The sequence below is a fragment of the Cnephaeus nilssonii genome (genome assembly GCF_951640355.1).
Source record: "Cnephaeus nilssonii genome assembly, chromosome: 16".
Classification (NCBI taxonomy): Eukaryota; Metazoa; Chordata; class Mammalia; order Chiroptera; family Vespertilionidae; genus Cnephaeus; species Cnephaeus nilssonii.
The window spans coordinates 41,020,863-41,045,041 of record NC_137087.1 but is presented as its reverse complement, the minus strand read 5'-3'; the positions used below and the strand labels follow the sequence as shown (position 1 = coordinate 41,045,041).

Below are 24,179 nucleotides of genomic sequence, written 5' to 3'. Positions count from 1 at the left end.
GTAATACTTTCAACAATAAAGATTTTTTTTAAAAAAAGTTTTTATATTTTTCATTCATGCTACTTATTAGCCATCCCACTGCTCCACATGATCTTTCCTCCAGAACCCAGAATGATAGAGTTGCCCCCATCTGGAATATTGCTTGTCTTCTAGAAAAGGGAAAAGAGGACACGAAGAATCATGTACTAGCTCTCCAAGCTTCCTCCCGTGCTTAATTAGTCAGAGCAGGTAAAGTGGCTCATCCTGACATCAGTGCGACAGGGAAGTATAACCTTCCCCCAGGGAAGGACAGCAAATATTGTGAACAATAGTGTTATTTATCACATTATGATTTTTCATGTATATCCTGAGGACTCTGAAGAAGAGAGAAGCAGCTGTCTTACTGTGGTGATTTTGCCCAGAGTTGCCTACAGCTAGAGAAAGACAGGTGACCTTTCAAAATACCTTACAGACCTAGGCCTTTGATCTTTATGACATTTGGCCCCAGCCCTGTGGCTTTAATGCACAGAATTATTATTTGTCTTTCCTTCTTCCCTACCAGCCCTGTATCAGGATAAAATTGGATTGGCTGGACTGTCTTTTCTAGGTTTTGTTATCCAACACCCAATGCCTTCTGGGGCATTAGTAAATCCATTTCTTGACCTCCAGCTTAAATTGACCCACTTATGTTTTTTGTTTTTGTTTTCTCCCAGCTGTCTTTTGGGGAGACATTGCCCTGGATGAAGAAGACCTGAAGTTATTTCATATTGACAAGACCCAAGACTGGATCAAACAGTCAGTGGAGAAAACGGGACATCGAACAGGTAAGTACTGTGTCGTCGCCCTGCCCTGCCCTGCCCCAGAAGGAGGGGTCAGGGACTCACCAGGGGTAGATGTGGGCCACAACTCATCAGTGTTTGACCTGTCAGGCTAGTGCCCACTTGTCTGTGGAGAACCAGAGGCTGTGGAGCTGGAGCCACCAAGTGTGCTGATCCTGCTAAGAAAATCTCATCTGCCTGTTCAGACTTGACTCAGTGGGTTCAGACTTGAGCTCAGCGTAGGTTCTCAGGACTCTGGCCTCGGGGTCCAGCACTCCCAACTGGAGAGGATTCTGGATGGGATGCATTTAAGGCAGGTGTGATGCTAGTGATTAGCACTGGCAATGTTTGCCCATGGCTGACATTTGGCTGACAACCCAGACAGAAGTTCCCTGGGGCCGGGAAACATGGGTGGGCTTCAGACTTGGATTCCTGTCTTCCACTCTCCCTCCTTGCCTCCATCTCAGGGTGAATAGTAATGGGACTGATCTTTTGAGTGCTCCCCACCTCCCAGCCCCTTTGCTCAGATACCCCAGCTCTGTGGAATCACCTTCCCTGGGGGGCTGAACTGTGGGGCTGATGGGCTGGTGTGGCTGACAATGGCTTATTTGGTGACAAAATCTCACATGTGCCTGATGCTACACTGTCTCTGCTACCCAAGACCCCCCTGAGGCCCTTTCCTGCCACCCTCTTTTCCTTTTTTCTCAAGGCTTTTAGAAATTATTGTAGTAAGAGCACAACATGAGATTTACTCTCTTAATAAATCTTAAGTGTACAAACAGTATTAGGAACTTTATTTTTCACAGCAACATACACAACCTTAATTGAGCTCCAACAGAAGGAAGCATCTTTTCATAACTCTACCACTCCAACTAGCATAGTCTTACCCAGGTTCTTACCTGGAGGTCTAGAGAGGTTGACACGATTGTAATCTTTGTGTGGTTAAAATTATTGTTAACTTTTTTTTTTTGCATTTCTTAAAAATAGTGAAATTCACATATCCCAAGCATACAATATAATGAGCTTTTACATACGTCCATGTAACCACCACCCAGACCTAGGTATGGAACATTTCCTGAACCCCTTATGACCCATCCCACAGTAGCCACTAGTCTGACCTCTATGCTGCAGATTCTTTTTACCTGCATAAAGGGATCAGGTAGTATGTGTAGTTTTGTGTTTCTTTTTCACTCAGCTTTATGCGGCAACATTCCCCCACATGGTTGAGTGAAGCAGTAGTTGGGTTCTCTTTCATTGCCGTGTGGTAGTCTGTTGTATGAAAGTACCCTAGTGTATTCGTCCTTCTGTTCACAGACATTTGGACAGTTCAGTTTTCGGCTATGATAAATAAAGCTGCTGCTGGCATTTCTGTATGTGTCTTTTGGTGGACACAGGCCCTCACTTTTACTGGGCATAGACCCAGGAGCAGAATTGCTGGGTCAAAGATGCTGCATACATTAAGCTTGGGTAGCTACTGTCCAACAGATTTCCAAAGTGGTTGTACCAGTTTACACTCTGCATGGATACATATTGATTTGGAAAGCAGGAGGGGTGACCATGTAGGATCCAATGAGGCCTCTTGAGTCTTGGTCTTTCATGCTTGGGGACCTGCCTCACTCCCTGGGCCAGCACAGCAGTCAGTTGACATCCATCACCATCATGGAATGCTCAGGGTTGCCCCTATCAGTGGCCCATATGCTGTTCCTGGGGAACCTGCCACGGGACAGCATAGGGGCCCAGGCTTGGCAAATGTGAGATACCTCAGAGAGGGGCCTGGAGTGGCTAGCCCCCATGTCAGCTGCATTCCCAGCTGTCCGGGAGGTTGCCTGGGATTGCTGCGGTAAAGGGAAGCCTAGCAACCCTGCCTTCACCTCCTTCATAGCACTACCCTAGTGGTTTTCACCCTTTTTCATTTCATGGCACACATAAACTAATTACTCAAATTCTGTGACACACCAAAAGTTTTATTATATTTTTTGTTGACCCAACAACAACAAAAAATTGATGTAATTTTGATTAATTCACACTGGATGGCTGTTGTCATTTTTTTTATTTGACAATCTGAGGGAAAAGAGGTTAGTGCCCCTGACTAAGTAGTCAGGCATTGCATGTTTTAAAACTCTTGCAGCACACTGGTTGAAAATCGCTGCACTAGCCCAATGCCGACATGGTCAGCCTTATGGTCTAAGAACTTGAGAGCCTGTCTTCTCCCCCATGAGCTGAGAGAGGGCAGAGTCTATGTCTTATTAAGCTTTGGATTCCCCCAAAGCTCCCTGCACCTAGAAGGTACTGGCCAACATTGGCGGAGGAGGGAGAAGGAGCAGGTAGACAGAACCATCTCCCAGGGGCCTAAGAGATGAAGAGCTCCAGCGGGGCTTTGCTTCCAGAAGGGCGGTTAAAGCACTGGCCACAGTCGTGGGCTATTGGGTCAGACTGCCTGGGTTTGAATCCTTGAGCTGGGCCTTAGTTTCTTCATTTGTCAAATGAGAATATAATGTTCTGAGGACAAAAGGAAAGAACATGTGTGAAATGCTTAGCATGGTGTCTGGCACATAAAAGTGCTCAATAATATAAATTATTCTCCTCCTCCTCCTCTTTCTCCTTCTCCTTCATAATAGTAGTAGTAGTAGTATTTGCAGAAAGACCACTGACCTGGGAAGGTTTAAAGTTAAAGTGGAGAATGGGAATATTGGGGGCTTGGGCCAGAGGCCTTTGAAACATGTACCTACCTGCTGTTTCTTCCTTCCTAAGCTTGATATCTATATATCTATGTGTCTATATATTTATATATCTATATATCTATATACCTACATTGATATAGAGATAGAGATAGAGATTTTTTTTCCCCCAGTGTGTTTTTCTGATAAGGTAATTTTTATCATGATTATTTTTCTCTGAGGGCCAAGAATACTTTGCATCTATCTAGAATAGATATTTTATTTTCAGAATGGGAATATTTTTATTGTTTTTGCTGATTACTAGTAAACTAATACTGCCAGTTGGGCTTAAAAAAAAAAAAAAGCCCAGTTCAAAATTGTAGAAAGTAGAAATCCCCTGTTATCCTAGCCCCAGGGATTGCCATCATTATCTGTTTGCTGGACTCCTTCCCTCCCTAGATTCGGGCCATGTGCACAGAGATGTTTTTAAAATATAAAAGGGATTTTTTTCACCACCTCTTGGGTAACCTGCATCTTTCATTTAACACACCTGATGGACAGCTTGGGAGGAACATTGGGGTCTATGGCATCTAACGCACAACTCAGCCACCGTTTATCAAGCTGATCCCGTGAAGATGGGCACGGAGGCTGTTTCCTTTTTTTCCTGCCATGTTTTCTTCCTATTAGAAACTACTACCGTGAACAATATTGTGCAAAAATCTTTAAACATTTGCTTTGATTTAAAATAAATAAATTAAAAAGGAACCACACCTTTATCCCTACTTTGTACTTCCAGATGTTTGAAAGGATGTATTCTTAGGTATAGGTTATCTCATTTCAAAGCTTTGCTAAGTTCCCTTGTTTATTTGTTTGTGTGTTTTGGTGGGGCTCAGAGGTGAATCCTGCAGGGGGATGGGATGCAGTGTGGCCACAGAGGCCTCCCTTCCTGGTTCATCCTGTGAACTTGGAGCTGCTCTCCTGGCTGCGGAATGAAACAGTGCCATTGCGTTAGAAGTGACCAAGTTGGCCTCATCTCCTAGAAGAGCCCAATGTCCAGAACTCAGTAGCAGAACCCTGGTTTCCCACCTCCCAGGCTGTGGTCCTCCCCTGTACCAACCTTCCTTCCGCTATGTTGCCAGTTAGAAAGAATGAAGAACAGAGGTGTGTGTAGGCATTCCTTTGCCATCGCTGGAAAGTAGGCTGGATTCGCCCTGGACCAAGGGGTGAGCAAAGACCTTGTACCCAGGTTGGCAGCCCAGGCAACTAATACAAGCATGCTCCTTAAATACCTTCAGGGTCCCCCTGTCACTTACCAGAAACATTCCTTAGTCTGACCCCCAAGGCTCTCCATGCTTTGTCCACAGCCTGCATATCCAGCTCTCTTTCCTCTCCTCATCCTCTAGCACAGTGGTCGGCAAACTCATTCGTCAACAGAGCCAAATATCAACAGTACAACGATTGAAATTTCTTTTGAGAGCCAAATTTTTTAAACTTAAAACTTCTTCTAACGCCACTTCTTCAAAATAGACTCGCCCAGGCCGTGGTATTTTGTGGAAGAGCCACACTCAAGGGGCCAAAGAGCCGCATGTGGCACGCGAGCTGCAGTTTGCCGACCACGGCTCTAGCAAACACAATGACACTTTGTATAAGCCTTGAGCACCCTCCCTTCCAGCCTCTGTTCCAGCTTTGCCCTCTGCTCCAAGTCCCCATTCTACAGAAAAAGAAATGAAGGCCCAGAGAAAGCCAGTGACTCACTCAGGGCCCTACAACTGCTGTGTTCAAGACGCCTCTTTATTCAACACAGCTGCTGGCTTTGGAGGCCGCCTGGATTGACACTGCTGTTAAAAATAGCCTCATTTTGTGCCTGGAATTTCCCCCAATTTTTGGACAAGCCAGTTCCCCTGCTTGGGAGTTGCCAGAGGAAGAGGCAGCAGCGTTTTGGATGTACAGGGGCAAGGAGGCAAGAGTGCGTTCTTGAGGGGGAGAAAGTCCTCCTGTGTGCATTTTACGTGCAGTGAGAAGAATGGGAGTTCTGGGCAGGCATTGGCCGGCTGTTCTCTGAATGGGGCCCTTGAATTAACATTGCAGAGTTTCCTAAAGCTGCTAATCGGATTAGCTGTGTAGTGAAGGAAGTACTTAGCGGGACACACACACAGACTCCCCCCCCTACCCCCCCCCCCCCCCACTCTGGCGTCCTCTTCGAAGTGATGGTGCAGATCCTGGCAGCCCCACTGCTGAGCTCTGACACCTCTCCTCTAGCCCCACAGACGTGGAGGAAAGGCCTGGTTGATGTTTGGGCCTTTTTGCATGTTTGTCTCTTCCCTAAAGAGTCCACGAAGACCATGTTGAACACTCCCATCTTTGCAAATGTCTGGAAACCTGGGGAGGAAATTTCATCCTGCAGTTACGCCATCCGGATAAATGGATCTGATTTCTTGACCTTTGTAATGAGGACTCTGAAAAGGGAAACGGTTTTAATTACTTATTGGCTCTGATGGAAGCTGATGTTTCCCGCCTTGTCTATTCTGAGCCACTGGGCCATGTCCATCTCTATTTAAGAAACCAACCTTGCTCTAAATCCTCATTTCCTAAACTCCTGCCATCAGTTTCGGGCGTCTGCATAAGGCCAACTGTGTGGGTATCCAAGTTCAAAATAACACATTAGCAGGAGAGAGTCATAGATATAAGTTTGGACAACTTCCCTCCCCTCTCTGGGCCTCGTCTCTGAGTGATGAGGCCCCTTCCTTCTGGCAGACCCTTTTTGCTCCTAGAGTTCCTTTTCCTATTCTAGTTATGACTTGGAGTGGCACAGGTTACCAGCACTTGGTCTCAGTGTTCCCATCTGAATAGAGGGTCACATGAAACCACATAAGGCTAATGCATACCCATAAGATACCCACATGTCCCACACAGGTCCTGGGCTCAGCCTTTCAAGGTTTGAGGGTCTAAAAAAGACCCAACATGTCTCTGCTCTCAACACATTGTTTTAAAATTAAATTTATTGGGGTGACATCTATATATATAAAAGCCTAAGTGACCATTACACCCGGTCCACTGAATGACCAGTTGACCAGTCGCTATGAAGTGCACTGACCACCAGGGGGCATATGCTCAATGCAGGAGCTGCCTCCTGGTGGTCAGTGCACTCCCACAGCCAACCTCCTGCGGCTGGCTAACCTCCTGAGGTCCCTCCCCCAAGCCGGCTGGCCCCACCCCAATTGGGACTGGGCAAGACGGCCCCAATCTGCCCTGATTGCCGGCCAGGCTTAGGGACCCTCACCCATGCACGAATTCATGGACCAGGCCTCTAGTGGGTTAATAAAATTGTATAGGTTTCAAGTGTACATTTCTATGATACATAACCACTAACCCTGTCCCCCTGAGCTGTGAAGACTTGGTCTCTCACCCCTACCTTTGAGAGGTAATGGTAAAAGGTAAGGATGAGTTGCATGTACTAATGAGGCTGCACCTCCTCCTGCCCTCTGTTATCTCGGGTGGCCATTTAGTGTGTGCCTTGTCATATCCACCAAACTGCCAACAGCTGTGACTTGTTTTTGTTTGGTCTTGGCCCTCCCTCTTTAGTTCCAGCATCAGGCTGGGCTCTTGGGTGCGATCGTTTTCAGCAGCCCCATCAACGGGCTGTAGTTTTCCTCCCATGGAGACAGTCCCCAAACTTTGTAGACAGGGCTTCATTTTTTCTTCAATCTTCTTTCTTTTATCTATGTCTATGTCTATATATTATTGTTGATAGTATTACAGATATCTCCCATTTCCCCCCAATTTCCCTCCATCCTCTCAGCCCCCCTCTCCCCAGCTCTTCACTACCCTGTTGCCCGTGTCCATGGACGAGAAGAGATAAACCAAGTTCATCTCTTTTTGTCCTCCCAACCCCACATCAAAGTATCAGTCTGTTCCATACCTCCATACTTGAGTTCTTCAATTTTTTTTTATTGGGAGTGCTGCTAACTGACAAATGTCCAGATAAGAATGGGGGCAGTGGTGGTGGCTCCCTGTGACATCTTGTAGAAGGGACAATGTCCCAAACTTATGAATGAGTGCCAGGTTAAACTCTTGCTAGACAGTTGGTTGGGTTCAAGTCTGTTTTCACTCACATCATGCAATGCCAAATGCCATCCCTGTGAACATAGGTGGCCTCTGCTGCTGGGACATTGGCTTGCAAAGCTGGAGAGGGATAGGAAGCTGTCAGTGAGCAATCTTACTCATCCTTCCCCTGTCTCCTCAGAGCTGAGGAGGAGGGATGCCCAAGGAATAAGGTCTTGGTGACGTTTTTTTCTAAGTATATTGTACTTGACATTTTGTGGATCACAGACCCCTTTGAGAGTCTGATGAATATTATGAGCACTTCTCTGAGAAAAAGGTGCACACACCCAGAAAATGTTGCATGCAATTTCAAGAAGTTGAACTACTCCCTGGATCCTAAGTTATGAAGCACTAGTCCACAGTCTCCCTTTCCTGTCTGTTTCCACGCTGTTGGAGATGTTCTTCCTGGACTGAGTAGAAATGCAGTGTAAAAAGGCATGGATGTTGGAGTGAGGCAGGCCGGGGTTTGCCTCTCCGGCTCTGTCTTTTTTTAAAATATATTTTATTGATTTTTTACAGAGAGGAAGAGAGAGGGATAGAAAGTTAGAAACATCGATGAGAGAGAAACATCGATCAGCTGCCTCTTGCACACCCCCTACTGGGGATGTGCCCGCAACCAAGGTACATGCCCTTGACCGGAATCGAACCTGGGACCCTTGAGTCCGCAGGCCGACGCTCTATCCACTGAGCCAAACCAGTTTCGGCTCTGGCTCTGTCTTGATGAGCCGTGGGACTTAGAGTGACTCATTCCCTAGTTATAAAATGGGATGTTAACACCTGTCTTGCAGGGGACATTGACAAAGCATAGTGTAAAGCACTTATCCCAGAATCTGACACTGGTAGGTGCTCAATAAATAATAGCCACCATGGCTGTCCCTGGGCCAGCTCTTCTGCCATCTTTTCTCTCTAGCCTACCTCTGTGTCCCAGGCTCCCTAAATGCCTTGGGATTCTTTTTCTTTGCACTGCTGGTCAGCACCCCCATGGGCTCTCTGGAGCTGGGCCTGCACCAACGTGATCTGATCCGATCCCTGTATTTAGGTCCCACCAGCACATGGGAAATCTCTATCAATCCCCAACATAAAGACTTCCCTTTTCTTCCTGAGTCAAACTCGGGGTCATGAAGCTGGCTAAACAGAGATCTGAAAATAGATTAAATGTTGGTTCTTCTTTAATAGCAACAACAACAACAAAAGAATTAAGAACTACCATTTGGTGTGTGCTACTTATGTCTTAAATACTTTCTATACATGATCTTGTTGAATCTTCACAAAACAGCTCTATGTGGTAGGTAGTTGATCACACAACTGATTATCGGCAGAGCCAAGAGTAGGACTTAACTCTGTCTCATGTCAAAGGCCTACATTTAGCCTCTGTACTCCATCGCTTCTAGAAACAGCTGCTGGCATCACCACTAACCCTGTCCCCTTGAGCTGTGAAGACTTGGTCTCCCCACCCCTGCCTTCAAGAGGTGATGGTAAAAGACAAGGATGAGTTTCATGTATTAATGAGGCTGCACCTCCTCCTGCCTTCTGCTATCTCAAGTGACCCTTCAGTGCCTTGCCGAATCCACCGGACTGTCAACAGCTGTGACTTATCCTTATTTGATCTTGGCCCTCCCTCTTTAGTTCCAGCACCAGGCTGGGCACATAAATGGTGCCAGACAGACACTTGTGAGTTGTGGATGGGGCCATGAGCCTCAGAAGTATATGGCGGCCTCCTTACTTCCCTGCTCCTCTATGTCCCAAGAGGCCAGTTAGGGGTAGGACTTTTTGTTTGAATGTGTGACGCCTCAGACCCCAGCCTGGAGTAGGTTGGCAGCCATGAAAGAAAGGCTCATGCTCAGGGGTGGTGCCCTTGGGCTGGGCAAGCCCAGATCTGTAGGGAGTGTCTGGAAAGGGCATTTTTTGGCCGTGTGGTTAATAGCTTACCTTTACCGGGCCCTTTGTGCAGATTCCCAGATGGAACTGTGGTCCTTAGAAGTGCCGGCGTTCCTGCTCGCCCCTCCAGGGCTCCTTTCCGCCCTTCTCTTCAAAGACCTGTGGAGGGGCCCTCAGCTGACGACTTTGTTTCACCCCTGCCCCACCCATGTTGCTTTGGCTCCCACGGTTTAGAACTTGATCTTATGCTGAACTCCTACTGTGCACTGCCCTACCTCTCCCCGGGTGTCCTGTCCACAGCTCTGCTGGCCTCTGACGCCAACTTCATGATTAGTCACTTTCCTTCCCTCTTTCCTTCCTTCAAGTAACAGATGCTAGGGACTTCTGTGCTCAGCACCAAGGATACAGCATTATACATTTTTCTTCTGCTATTGAAGTGATGGAGTTTTAATGATGGGATTGGTAGTGGTCATGCTTTGAGAGTACCGGAGGAATGGGGCAGGCTGGAGGGGTGGGACTTGGGATCAAACGCTCCCACTGGTTGGGGGACCACCAACCTCTCAGAGGAGGTGTGGTCAATAGACAGAACTCATCCCTGGAGAAGTCCCAGCTGACCAAGTGACAGCTGTCATCCAGGCAGGGTTGGTGTTGGAGGCCAGCCTAGGGTCGTGGTCGGCAAACTGCGGCTCGCGAGCCACATGCCGCTCTTTGGCCCCTTGAGTGTGGCTCTTCCACAAAATACCATGGCCTGGGCGAGTCTATTTTGAAGAAGTGGTATTAGAAGAAGTTTAAGTTTAAAAAATTTGGCTCTCAAAAGAAATTTCAATTGTTGTACTGTTGATATTTGGCTCTGTTGACTAATGAGTTTGCCGACCACTGGCCTAGGGCATAGGGCCTGATGGAAGGCAGAGCAGGGCCATGGGGAGGCAGCAATGTTTATGTGAGCCCAGAGACCCTGGCAAATAGCATCAGAGAGGCCTTGCCTAGAACTCACACAAAGTTCCAGTTCAGTGCCAAGAGCTTAGAAGAACAAGGTATGGACTCCTGGTTCTTTTGGGAAGAGGGTATGAGGGAGAATAACATGCCAGAAGCTTGGCTGAGAAAATAAGATGGGGATAAGCATCAGAAATTGAGCAGAACCCCACAGATCAAAATCGGGTCCAAATATGTGCTGCTGAAACCCTCAAGTGTTGATCCCAAACTTTTTCAACTCCCCCAACTGAGCACTGGGCCGGGTGAGCCCACAGCAGCAGTTGGCAGCTGGGAGACAAGTGGGAAGGGCCTAGTAGTCATTCCGCCCGTAAAGTTTTCAATTTAGTAAGATGATTTGAGATGATAAAGAGGCATCTGATAAAGTGCACATCTGTTCTTTGGGAAGGAAAAAAGAATGCAACATAAGGATTCTATCATCTCATTCCCTGGGGCCTCATTCAGAGGCTGACTTATACCTTGGATGGAAGCCAGAGTTCATTGTGAATTTGAAGTGTTGGGAAAAGAAAATTCACCTTTTGGTTGATTTTTATTGTGACTACATTGGTCAGAATTTGGAGAAACTGGGCTGGGAGTCCACTTGGAGCCACAGTGGGGGCTGAGAGCCAGGTCGGGGCAGGACAGTGACCACCTGGGGGCATCCATCCATCCAGAGAGCCCTTATCCCAGGCCTCCTAATGGGCCATGGATTTGGGAGCCAGCGTCAAAATTGAGAGATTAGTTTGAGAAACCAGGACAAACAAGAGCTTAGGACCTGACATTCTAGACAAGTTTCCTTCAGTTTCAAGGTACAGAATCCCACTCCGAATAGCTGAAGTAAAATAGTTTATTTAGAAATATATTCTCATGGCCATCCATCTAAGACAGAAGCAGAAGAGCTGGCCTCTTGGGGATTGGGCTAGAAATTGGAGGGAAAGGAACAAGGCTGGCTTCTCTTCTCGGGGGCCAGGGAATGTCTAGTTTTTGCTTTGCCTCACCTTTTTGCACCTGACCCATCATGGCCAGCATGTCCAAGTCTATATCATGACTCCTCAATTCGAGGTCCCCTACTGAATGTCTATAGTACCTACTGACGTAAGGGTATCGTGGAAGTCCTAAGAGTGGAGAGATATCCAAGGAAATAAGTATAAAGTGAGCTGATCAGAGGGCTGACAGCAGAGCCACCAAGAGGTAAGAGGAGCAAACAGTGATAATGGAAGCAGGTGGTGGGTCTGTGCCTTCGTTCCAGAGAACATGAGAGCTGGGCATGGGCACGACTGAGGATCCGATCTTTGCCTCTCGGTTTTGGCCAACAAGAGGATTGTGCCTTACCTCCCCAAGCATCACGTTTTGGTTCTTCGTAATCTGATTCTATTTTTGTTCTCCTTTAACTATATATGTTCTTATTTATTTATTTATCGAATGGTAGTCTGTTTCCTGTTCTTAAAGTAAATGGTAATTGATTTCTAAAGCAAAATGGAATGAAATAAACCATACTTAAAGTCTTGTTATTTATGCAGCCCTCCAATCAGTCATTCTACATTAATGACCTAGACATGAAAAAAAATTCCCACCTTGACTTAGAGTACCTGTAGTGGATCCTTTTTGACAAAATAAAGGATGATCTAGCCAACAAGTAATCACTTCCCAACATTTTTGAACTCAGCATTTGTAGTTTTCTTAAAGCTGTGCACCTTTGCTCTGTGTTTCTTGCCTCTTTGAGATGTCTGCATTTTGTTACAGCTGGGAATGGACCTTTGATTCAAATGCATTTACTACTCAAGTATTTTCTTATTGGGCACGATAGTGAACTATGTCGTTTTTGGACAAAACTAGTGCCACAAACTTTCAGAATTACCCACTATATGGCAGACATTGGCCATGTCACTTTACCTTATGGGACCTCAGTTTCCTTATCTGTAAAATAGAGGGTTGGATTCTAGGCTTCCTGAGGGCCAAGAATGAGTCTTCTTGGTTCCTTTGCCAAAGATAAGCCATGAATGGATGGGGACTCACTGCTGCGTGGGGTTTGCTGCACGCATGTCTGATTGGACAACAATAGTTCTGGGCTCCTCCTTCATTGAACCTCGTGGAACTTTAGAACAGTCTGCTCCAATTGCATCTAACCTGAGACCTTCCAGACACCCTCCAGTGGGGTCCCGTAGGTGTTGGCAAAAATGTGATTGTAGCCTCCCTTTGTCTTATCTTAGCAATAAACGACAATGGGCTGAAGAGAGGAGGTTAAGAAAGGTCAGCCTGCCTCCCACAGCAGAGCCACGTGAGGGATGGAGACACTGCACACCCGTGTCAAGTGAGCTGGACTGGGAAAGCCAGTGACGCAGCTTGAGGGGTGGCAGATGGCCCTGCTGGGATGAGTTTGGATGAGGCTTCCCTCTGCCATCATGCTAACCTGTGGCTGGTGTATAAGACAAAGTCACGTATCTTCTGAGGTTGTTTACATAACATCTGCAGGTCATTATTTCTGTGGTTTCCAAGGAAGTCCAGAGAGAGAAGGTTATGATGTTGGTGGAGTTGCCAGTGGAATCTCATCCCGAGTTCTGCTCATCTTATTTCTCTTTGGTGTCCTTCAGTGAGCCTGTATGCCCTAAACAGTGAGAGAAGAGCCCCAGCTGGCCTTGACATTGAACCTCTGATCTTTACCCAGCCCCTGTCCTGCTCCTACTGCCTCTTGCTTTCTGTTTCCCAGGTTCTCCATTACCCTCAAGCATTCCCTGCAACTTGGCTGCCATTGTCCAGGGAATTCCTTCCATCCCTGACATTGGCACCCCCTAGAGGCATGACTTTTCCATTTACTCTGCAGCCCAAAGGTCCTAAGGGGTCAGCCCATGAGCCAAATCTGGTCTGCAGATGGGTTTTGCTTGTTTTGTAGTGCTTAAAGAATTTTAATTTTACTGCCAACATTTAAAAATCAGGTTTCTCATAAATATCCAGAATCTTGGCTTCTCTTGAAAAATTGGAAGATCTGGCCATGTGGGTCCAGCAACCCCACATGGTAACAATCAACTGAGTTGCATGATGATGGGTTGAAATCGGGAGGAGCAGGTGCTCTGCTATTTGCCACAGACCCCACTACTCCCTATCCACCTCCCCCACCCAACCTCTTTCACTCTGATGTATTACGTGCCTGGCCTCCCAACCTTAGGCATTTGAGTTTGCATATGGGGCCACTGAGAAAGAGACACCATCCTTGGACCCCCATTCAGGTCCCATGACACTGGTCAGGGCCACTTCCCCCATCTCCTTTAAGCGGGGAGGATCCTAGAGCTTCAGCTATTGCCTGGTAGGCTGGAAAAAGTTCCTTCCTCTGGAACATCTTTTCTTCTTTTCCATGAACTTTCAGTCTCTGGCACCTGCTTGCAACACAGCAGGTCATGTCTCGGGCCCTGGATGATACAGGGGGGAAAACAGAGAGAAGTCAAACAGGACACTCGGTGTCTTTCAGGGGGTGATTAATGGCCCAGCATGTGTGTTGGCACCAGAACAGTTTCTTTCTGGCCCAGTGAATCAGTGGGTTAGAACCATTAATGGGTATTAACCACTCTGAAACCAAGAGCCCATTACATTTCACTGGCATATGCCATCACCCAAAAAACATTAGTTACCTTAGCCTCTAGTTACCTGTACTACCTCTTAAATGTGAAGCCATTGCTCCACACTTCTTGAACCAAGCTGAATTCTGTCCTGAAAGGTCAGGGACAGGTCATGAAGCTTTGTGCTGTTCTTTCTGCTTCTCTCTAGTTCTCTGGAGAGGGCGTGGGTTGGCCTTTTCCTTTCTTTGATTTCCTGAGTTCTATGCTACTGTTTCTGTGATGCAATTTATGGGGTTTGCCCTTTGAGATATTTGTACATCTTTATTGGTCATTTGGCATCGGTGCAAAGGCCACGTGATAAAATTCTTCTAGGAAGACACACATGTGCTTTACACCTCATTAAACTCCATTCCTCATCTGTAAAATGGAGATAACAATAATAATACCTCACCCCACACAGGTGCGGTGAGAATTAGCTGAGATAATTTATACAAGCATTAGCCAATTCAATTCAGTCCAATTAAAATGGATGTATTTGTTAGCATCTGCTGTGAACACCACACGGTAGAGATAGAGAGGTGTTGTCTCAGTCCTTCAGGAGTTGTCTTGTGGGGACAACAGATTGGTTTACAAATAATTGTAGTGTGGGCATGATATGACCAGGGCTAGGAGCTCCTTGAGAGTGGGAACTGTGTCTGATCTGTTTTTCTGTCCCTGGCACCTGGTCCAGTGCCTGGCACAGAGAGGTGCCCCATAGAAGATTGTTGAATGAAGGAATGAATGAACATGAGGGACATGAGAATGAAGCAGTGAGGAGGGGGATGGCTTCACGCAAGAGGTTGAGCTTAGAATGTGAGTCATGATTGCATTAAACCCATAACTTCGTTTGGGGAAACTGACCTGAAGAGTAATCATTAGTAAGATTATGGCTACAATGTGCCAGGCACTGTTTGAGGTGTGCTCACAAACTGAAAAGTTAGAGTCCTGTTATGTCGATTTTTATGGATGAGGAAACTAAAGCTTAAAGAAATTAAATATCTTGACAAAGACCACTTAGACAGAAAAAGCTGTGCAAAAGCTGGGCAAATTGTTTCTGTGTTCTATTCCTGCCTGACACCTTCCCACCTCCACTTGTTGTAACCTTTCATGTCCTTCAATGCTACTTCCAGGAAGCCCGCCTGGACTTCCAGGTTGGGAGTGGGATTTCCTTCATCTGATTGCTCTCACTGTTCTTTGTGCCTCATGGCTCCTGTGGGTGGGTTAGTGTCTGGTTCACAGCTGTGTCTCCCACACAGCCTAGCACGGTGGTCGGCAAACCGCGGCTTGCGAGCCACATGCAGCTCTTTGGCCCCTTGAGTGTTCTAACGCCACTTCTTCAAAATAGACTCGCCCAGGCTGAAAACCGACTTCTGCGCATGGGCCACGAAGTTTCAATCGCACTGTACGTGCGCGCCCACATGTGGTATTTTGTGGAAGAGCCACACTCAAGGAGCCAAAGAGCCGCATGAGGCTCGCGAGCCGCAGTTTGCCGACCACTGGTCTAGCATGTTGTGGAATTAACATGATTCAGGGCAGGTGGTGAGAGCTATCCAGAAGTGGGATCCTTAGGTGGTTCCGAGGAAATCCAATGGTTCTGAGCTCAGCTGGAAGTGAAGGGGCCAATCAGCTCCACTTTCCCGGGGATAAGAGGATGGCTACACATAATCTAGTCACTCGAGTCTTAAAGTATATCTTTAGTTAACTTTTAATAGCTATTTGATATCTCAGATTGTTATGGGTGAGCACTATTTGGAACCAGGTTTAAGGAAATCCATGCCTGGGTACAGTGGATGCTTTTCTCCCACTAACTGCCATTGACTTTCAATGGATTCTCAGCCTAAACTTGGTTTTGTTAAGTCTACTTTAAGGATAACTTGAACTTTTTACTTGACTTGTGATGCTTCAGGTATAAAATGTCTTGTCTCTGTGGCTTATTGTTTCACCCCAATCTGCTCCTTCAGACTTCAGAACAGTTTTAGAGTCAATAGTGATAATTCTCTATCTAATAAAAGAGTAATATGCAAATTGACAGTCACACCAACACACAAGATGGCTGCCCCCATGTGGTCAAAGATGGCTGCCCCCATGTGGACACAAGATGGTCATCACAAGATGGCCAGCAGGGGAGGGCAGTTGGGAGGGACCAGGCCTGCAAGGGAGGGCAGTTGGGGGCGATCAAGCCTGCAGGGGAGGGAAGTTAGGGGTCACCAGGCTGGCAGAGGAGGGAAGTTGGGGGCGACTAGGCCTGCAGGGAAGGGCAGTTGGGGGGGACCCAGGCCTGCAGGGGAGAGCAGTTGGGGGGGACCAGGCCTTCAGGGGAGGGCAGTTAGGGGGGGACTAGGCTTGCAGGAGAGAGAAGTTGGGGGTGACCAGGCCTACAGGGGAGGGAAGTTGGGGGGACCCAGGCCTGCAGGGGAGAGTAGTTGGGGGGAGACCAGGCCTGCAAGGGAGGGCAGTTGGGGGTGATCAAGCCTGCAGGGGAGGGCAGTTAGAGGTGACCAGGCCAGCAGAGGAGGGAAGTTGGGGGCGACCGGGCCTGCCGGGAAGGGCAGTTGCGGGGGGGGGGGGGGGCAGGCCTGCAGGGGAGAGCAGTTGTGGGGGACCAGGCCTGCAGGAGAGGGCAATTAGGGGCAATAAGGCTGGCAGCAGAGTGGCTAGGGGGTGATCAGGCTGGCAGGCAGAAGCAGTTAGGGGCAATCAGGAAGGCAGGAAGGCGAGCAGTTGGGAGCCAGCAGTCCTGGATTGTGAGAGGGATGTCCGACTGCCCATTTAGGCCCGATCCTACCGAGATCAGGCCTAAATGGGCAGTCGGACATCCCTTGAGGGGTCCCAGATTGGAGAGGGTGTAGGCTGGGCTGAGGGACACACAACCCCCCCCCCCGCCCGTGCACGAATTTCGTGCACCGGGCCTCTAGTCTATAATAATAAAAGCATAATATGCTAATTAGACTGGCCCGACCTTCCGGACGAAGCCGGGACTGCGAGGGCCAAGGCAGCCGCCTCAGCGGTGGGAGCCGAGCCCCTTGCACGAATTTCGTGCATCGGGCCTCTAGTAATAATACTAATAGCTAACTCAATGAGTGCTGATTATGGGTCATTGTTCTATACCTTGAATGTATAGCTCTTAATTGGCATAAGAACCCTAAGAGGTGAAGACCCTTAATCCCATTTTATGGATGAGAAAACTGAAACACAGAGAGGGTAAGTGCCAAGGTGTGGACTCCGTATTTTTCTCTTTCCATGGCCAGAGCAGAAAAAAAAGATTGGACCACAACTTTCCATCTGTGTAAACACAACTATGTTTCTTTCCCATCGGCTAAAGGTTTCCCCAGCAACCGTGTGTGTGTGCGCGCGCTCTCACACACTACAAACTGCAGAGCACATGTTTTTAGACAAAGTGTATGCTGTAATCTAGTTCTTCTTTTTGAAAATCTTTTTACTTCCCGATTTTAAAAAATAATATATTAAATAAAATTTGGAAATTTTGGTAAGTATATGAGAAAATAAAATTAATCCAAAAATCACCAACCAGAGATAATCACAATGGGCATTGTGGGTATTTCCATTCAATGTTTTTCCTTTTTCTTTTGTTTTTGTAGATGTTTTTTAAAAACATGGGTTCAGACTCGATTCTATTGGAATCACACTGGGTACTACGTCTTAACCTGTTTTTTTACTTATACTATGAACATGTTTCCCATTTAGGAAACTTTCTTCTAAAACAGTTTAAAAGGTTACACAGTGTTCCATTATATCATAATTCATCTTACCACTCCCCCGTTGGGTGTGGTTGTTACAGTCTTTGTCATAAAAAAATGTTGAGATGAACATCCGTTGTCTTCATTGCCAATCAATCCCTTAGTACAGAAACCTAGAATTCATGTTCTTGGGTCAAAATCAGTTTTGAAAGACTTTGGTACATCTTGCTAAATTACCTCATCACATGTTATCAATTTATATTGCTTCTCCACCAGCAGTGTACAAGGATTCCCATTTTGTTACACACTCGCCGATATTAAATCACTTCATTAACAGAAACTGGCAAAAAACCTTTTAACTCATTTCTCCTTCCCTTCTGTAGCATTTGAAATTTGGCATAGATATAACAATTACTTGGCACCGAATTACTTAGGATTATACATTGATTGCTATCGTGGTTGCCTAGTTTGTTCCTGAATCAATCTGTTTAACCGTCATGTCATTTTCCCCTCTAATGGATAAATGAAACCTCGGCTGAGCCTGTATGTCTTGCAGGTAGTTTTCTGACCGAGGCGTACAGATATTTCATTCATTGACCTTGCCTGGATTGCTCGCTCAGACCACAGGTATAGGGTTGAGGGGCAGGGGTTATGAGCTTGGATTCTGGAGTCAGAAGGGCCCACCTTAGAATGCAAGGTGGGCCCTTTTTATTTTTTATTTTACTTTATTGATTTTAGAGAAGAAGGAAGAAGGAGAGAGAGAGAGAAATATCAACGATGAGAATCATTGATTGGCTGCCTCCTGCACGCCCCGCACTGGGGACCAAGCCCGCAACTCAGGCATGTGCCCTTGGCTGGAATCGAACCTGGGACCCTCCAGTCCGCAGGCGGATGCTCTATCCATTGAGCCAAACCGGCTAGGGCCAAGTTTAGTCTTTTACCAGCTGGATGACCTTGGACAACTTATTCATGAGCCCCAGTTTTATCTTCTGTAAAAGAGGAACGAACGATGCTTACTTATGGGGTTGCTGTGCATTTACATCTGACCAAAGGGCATGGCAAATTGAGGCTGCTTAAGACATGGTTGTGAGGACGAGACTGCAGCAGCTGGTGCGGCTCAGTCAGCTCTAGCTCCAGCCATATCAGACTCATTTTCCTTCTTCAGGACTTTTTATTTGCTTTCCCCCTCCCTAGAATACTCTTCCCAAATGAATGTTCCCTTTCATCATTCAGGTCTCCGTTCTGAGCTCACACCCACCATTGCTCTTTCAAAAGCTCCGTTTTAATTTCTTCAAAGTGCTTAATCCCTCCATGAAATGATCTGTTTATTGTTGATTTTCATTCCCTCCATGGAACCGTGAAGGCACCAGGAAGGTAAGCCCTGCCTGTTCTGCCTTAAGGAACCCAACACAGTGCTGCCCAAAGCAGGCCCTCAGCCAATAGGTATTGAATGAATGGACTGGTAATAAAGCAATTTTTAGGATCTTTACTGGAGATTACTTTTTCTTTTTCTTTTTTTTAAAAAATATATTTTTATTGATTTTTTACCGAGAGGAAGGGAGAGGAATAGAGAGCTAGAAACATCGATGAGAGAGAAACATCGACCAGCTGCCTCCTGCACACCCCCGACCAGGGATGTATGTGCCCGCAACCAATGTACATGCCCTTGACCGGAATCGAACCTGGGACCCTTCAGTCCGCAGGCCGACGCTCTATCCACTGAGCCAAACCGGTTTCGGCTACTTTTTCTTTTTCATAGACTAAAGCATAGGCAGTTTCATGCTAGATTTACCTCTGATGAGTCAGGGCTGTACATATTAAAAAGTCAGTGTTAACCTAAAAATAAAAAGTCTGAATGAGAAGCAACCAATGTTTATTTGAGATCAAAGAATTCTAATCTGGGAAGAACAGATTCAGGCAAAAACCCAAATAGTGTCCCCCCCAATACAGGAGATCCATGGTTCCATGGGAAAGGAAGGAAGATGGGGTACGTTATTTCATTGGTGCTGGACGAGGTGAGGTTAGATTTGTACCTCATGGACTGGCTTAAGATTTGGTTATCTGGAAGAAGGCTAGATTGGTACTTCATTGATTGGTCTGATTATTGGTGAAGTCCAGTTCCATCAGTCCTTACAAACAAGATATTCTCATTCCAACTGACTTCTTGGAATGTTGGCAGTTTTGTCCAGTTTGGAAGATAAGGAAAAGGAAGATGTGCAGGATAGTTCCTCTGAAATGGCTACTCCTGCCCTGTTTTAACATGGCTCCACTCATGTCATCATCATTCACATCAGGAAACATGAGCGCGAAGGTTGCCCAGGCAAGGTTACTTTAGCATGCAATGTATACTACAGGCTTTGACACCGGACTGATCTGGAAAGAATCTCAACCTCCCCACCCAATGGCTATGTGTCCCCAGTGATAGTGTAACTGCTGAGAGCCACAGTTACCCTGCATGTAAAATGGGGATATACCCACCTGAGAGGCGGGGGCTTGAGGCTTAAATAGATAACATATGTGTTGTACCTGCAAATAATCAGCACTTAAAATGTTAACTTACCCTTGTGTTTAAGAAAGCCAAAACCCAAGTAGTGTTTGGCTCTAAGAGTGAGGGGTGGAGGGAATAATTAACATAACATTTTGTTTATTAATTACCAAATTAAGAAGATGAACTCTTAGCCACTATTGTTCAAACGAACAAGACTGAGGTGTGGAACCAGTCTCTGCCCTAGATGGCTTTGGATATACATAGTTAATATTTCATTAATTACGGCGGAGGGGCGTTGTGTGTACATCAATGGCTCCTATGATGCATCTAATTAAGCCACTTTTTTGTTCGAAGCAGAAGAAAATTGGGCTTTCCCAAAGAAAAGCAGCTTGCTCCCAAAGTTGCTAACAGATTGCTTCTTAATTGAACTTGGGAGGTGAATTATATGGTGAATTAGAAAAAAAGAACAACTCTGAATTTAGTGAATTGTTCCATAAAGGAAACTGTGGGATTGAATTGCAAATGCTGGATAGAAACATTTCAGCCTGGCCCCCAGGCATCGCGGGCCGCTGACCTCCGCTGTGTTCCAGCGAGAGCATGAACAGGCCCCGGGCTCTCTTTTCAAGGCCTGGAGGGCATTCTTTCCCAGAGACCAGCTGTAAGCCTGGGTTTCTTATGCAAAGGAGATGTTTGAATAAACCCCTGTGACTAATGAAATCTACAAGATCTTTGCATATCCTCTGACTGAAGAGGTAATTAACCAAAGATCAAATACAAGGATATATATATATATGTTTTATTTTTCCAAATATTTTTCTCTTGAAATCCCACCCAAGGAAAAACATATCCCCACACTCTGAGTCCCTCCCCCATGGCCCCCGAATCTTTGTCTGCATCAGGCTGTATTTCTCTGTTCCTTGTTCTGTGTGCCTAGTACTGCAGCTTTAGCCACAGCCACACCTGTTTTTAGTGAAACAGAGCAACACTTTCCACGAGTGTAGATGTGAGAAATGACTTTTCTTAGCATTTGATGTCTGTCTCCAGTCCCACATCTTCCATTCCTGGTGAGCCTGGAAGGAGAGAGGTTGGTTGTTAAGAAAATAATCCTGAGATGGGGCTTCCTCTGACAGGATGCTCTGAGTATTGAATCTCAACCTTGGCTGCGTTTTAGAACCACCTGGGAGCTTTAAAAAATCCCAAGGCCCAGGGCAGTTAAACAAGAACCTCTGGGGGACCCAGGCATCAGTATTTTTCTAAAAAGCTTCCCAGGTGATCCCAAAGTGCAGCCAAGGCCGGGAACCATTGCTACGAGACTATCTGCTTTCCTCCCTTCGAAACTGATCGAGACAAATTTTTCCATCGGTTCCTCTGAGTTAAAGATTATTGAGTTCTCTTTTCAAGCAACGGTCACCCAACCATCCGTCCATCCGTCTGTCTGTCCGTCTATTTATGCATCACATATTTTATTGAGTGCCTGCTGTGTGCCAGGCACGGTGCTGGCTGTTTGTGTTAGGACAAAACAAAGTCAATTTCTTCAAAATGCTAAAAATCAGACACCAGGCTGGGAGATGGGGGGCAGCTGAGTACATAGGAAATCACAATACCGTATTTTCCGGCGTATAAGACGACTTTTTAACCCAGGAAAATCTTCTACACGGCCAGTCGTCTTATACGCCGGAAAATACGGTACCTTGTGATGTAAACCCAGGGGGTGATAGGGCACAGAGGTGCTCCTCTAACCTGCGAGGGTCAACAGGGCAGCTTCCCAGAGGAAGTGGTACCCAGGCTGACACTTGAAGGACCAGTAGATGCTGGCCAGGTGAAGAGGTGGTGGGTTTGGCCGAAGGCAGGTGCATCACTAAGAGAGAAGTGGAAATCCACGCACGTGCTGTAAGTAGCTTAGGGTGGCTAGGCAGAGAAAGGGAGTGGGAATGTGGCAGGAAGCCCCGAAGCACAGGTGGAGGAGGCCAGTGGGCCCAGATCACGGGGGCCTCCGTGGTTATGTTAGGAGTTGGAACTCATCCCCAGAGCAGTAGGGAGCCTTGCGAGGGTTTTCATCAGGGGAGTGGCCAGACCACGTGAACGCCAAGTAGATTCCAGGCTCAGCTGTACCAGAACATGAGATTTGAGCTTCCGAGAAAGCCCTTCTAAGAAAAGACAGAGCCTTCCGTCTCTTGCGGGTAAGGATGACAGATGAGGGATCTGTGCCCATGGCCTCAACCTCATCCTTGACTCTGGGTGTCCCCCCACAGACCCTGAAAGTGCCATGGGTCCCTTGGGAGTAACCAGCCTCTCCCAGGCACCCCTTGTTCTTGTTGGGGATGAGGCTGAGGGGAAGGAGTACAGGTTTGGGGATCAGACAGGACCCACCTCCAGTTGTCACCACCACTAATAATCTCTGTTCTCGCAAGACAGGCAAATCTCTTTGCCTTGTTTCTCCATCTATAAAATGGGGATATTTATGGCCCTTTTGTCATTGGTTTTTATGAGGCTAGAATTATACAATTCAAGGCCAGGAAAGTATTTGGCATTGTTCTTAGTGCATGGTCTGCACCATGATTGACACTTAGTGAACACGGATTCTTTTCCCGCTCCATCTACTGGGGGCACCTGGTCTTCCCCCAACTCCAGAGCTTTATAACCCTGAGCACCAGGAGGGGAAGGGAATCAGAATTCCTCAACCCATCCCCTCCTCTGCCTGCCTCTACCCCCCCCCCCCCCACTTCACCCCCCTTAGTTCTCAACCACAGCCTCCAGCTAACCTGAACCAGTCTTTGCCCAGGTATCCTTACGGGTCTGTTTCTTATGTTTCCCACCCCTTGTGCAGGAGCCAAGCAGGTCTAACTTACTAACCCTCCAGGCCGAGTGCTATATGGAATCTTCTTTCAAATCCAAGCTCCTATCCACTACTGATAACCTGGGTCATATTCAGAGCTGCAGTTACAAAACTCTTTCATGTCCTCTGGGTCCCATCTAGGTCTCTCAGGATCAATGCCCCAATGCTGAAAATGGCCTGCAAGGCCTCACATGAGCTGACTCTCCAGACCCTCCACTGCCCGCTGACCTCATTGCCTACTACTGTCTCCCTCGCTCATTCCAGTCCAGTCATATCCGCTTCCCTCCTGCCAAGTACTCTCCCGCCCCAGGGCCTTTGCACCTGCTATTCCCTCCCTTTGGAATGCTTTCATTTAGCTGCAGACTCTCGCCCTCACTGTCTTTGGGCTTTTGCTTTTCTACCTCACTGAAATCACACACTGAAATCACTCATGCCTCGCATTCACTGTTTCTCTCACCTTCGTTTATTTTCTTCATGGTGCTTATTAACAGCCGACTTAGATACTTAAGTTGTCTATCTGTTTATTGTTTTCTCTCCTGCCCTCCATCCGAATATGATTTCCATGAGGTCAGGGTAGACTTTGTTCAGTGTCACATCCTGCACAGCAGAAACAGCATCTGGCATGTTGCAGGTGCTGGATAAATATTTGTTGAATGAGTGAGTTCCTGAACAAATTCATTACCTCACTTGGTCCTCACAACAGCCCATTTGACAGATGAAAAATACGAATACCCGGGGTCTTACCCACAGTTACATGGCGGAGGAAAGACTAAGCGAGTCCCAGAGCCTCAGCCTCGGGCTCGCCTTCACTCCACACATGGCACGTTCCTCTGCCGGCCAGTGATTTTCACACCATCAGGATTTCCCCCAACCTTTAGCCCGAGAGGAAATGATATCGCAACTGGAAGAATACCCAGAGGGCTGGGAGCTGGCAGCCAACGCCCCGGCAGCTGCAGGGAGTGTGTGAGTGGATTCTGAGTTGGCCAGAAAGGCATCGGAACGAGCAGGATGAAGGCATACAAGAATGTCAGCATGCGCCTGGTCCACCGCCAATGTCAGTCACAAGAGAGGAAGAGGTAGTCTGCACATCAAGAGTTGGGATGTGGGACCGCAGGGCTGTCTCCAGGGGTTGTCCGGGGCCAGACCATGGGCTTCTGTGTTTGGG

At 47.0% G+C, this 24,179-nt stretch overlaps 1 protein-coding gene across 1 annotated transcript in view; it reads left to right on the top strand.

Moving 5' to 3' along the window:
- The window catches only part of TLL2 (tolloid like 2), a gene marked incomplete at both ends in the record, with an annotated part of 100,202 nt that overhangs the window by 16,357 nt on the left and 59,666 nt on the right, over window positions 1–24,179 (top strand). The window contains one exon of the mRNA XM_079794138.1: window positions 693–803. Coding sequence (XP_079650264.1) covers window positions 693–803 — 111 coding nt within the window. The remainder of the gene's footprint in view (window positions 1–692; window positions 804–24,179) is intronic.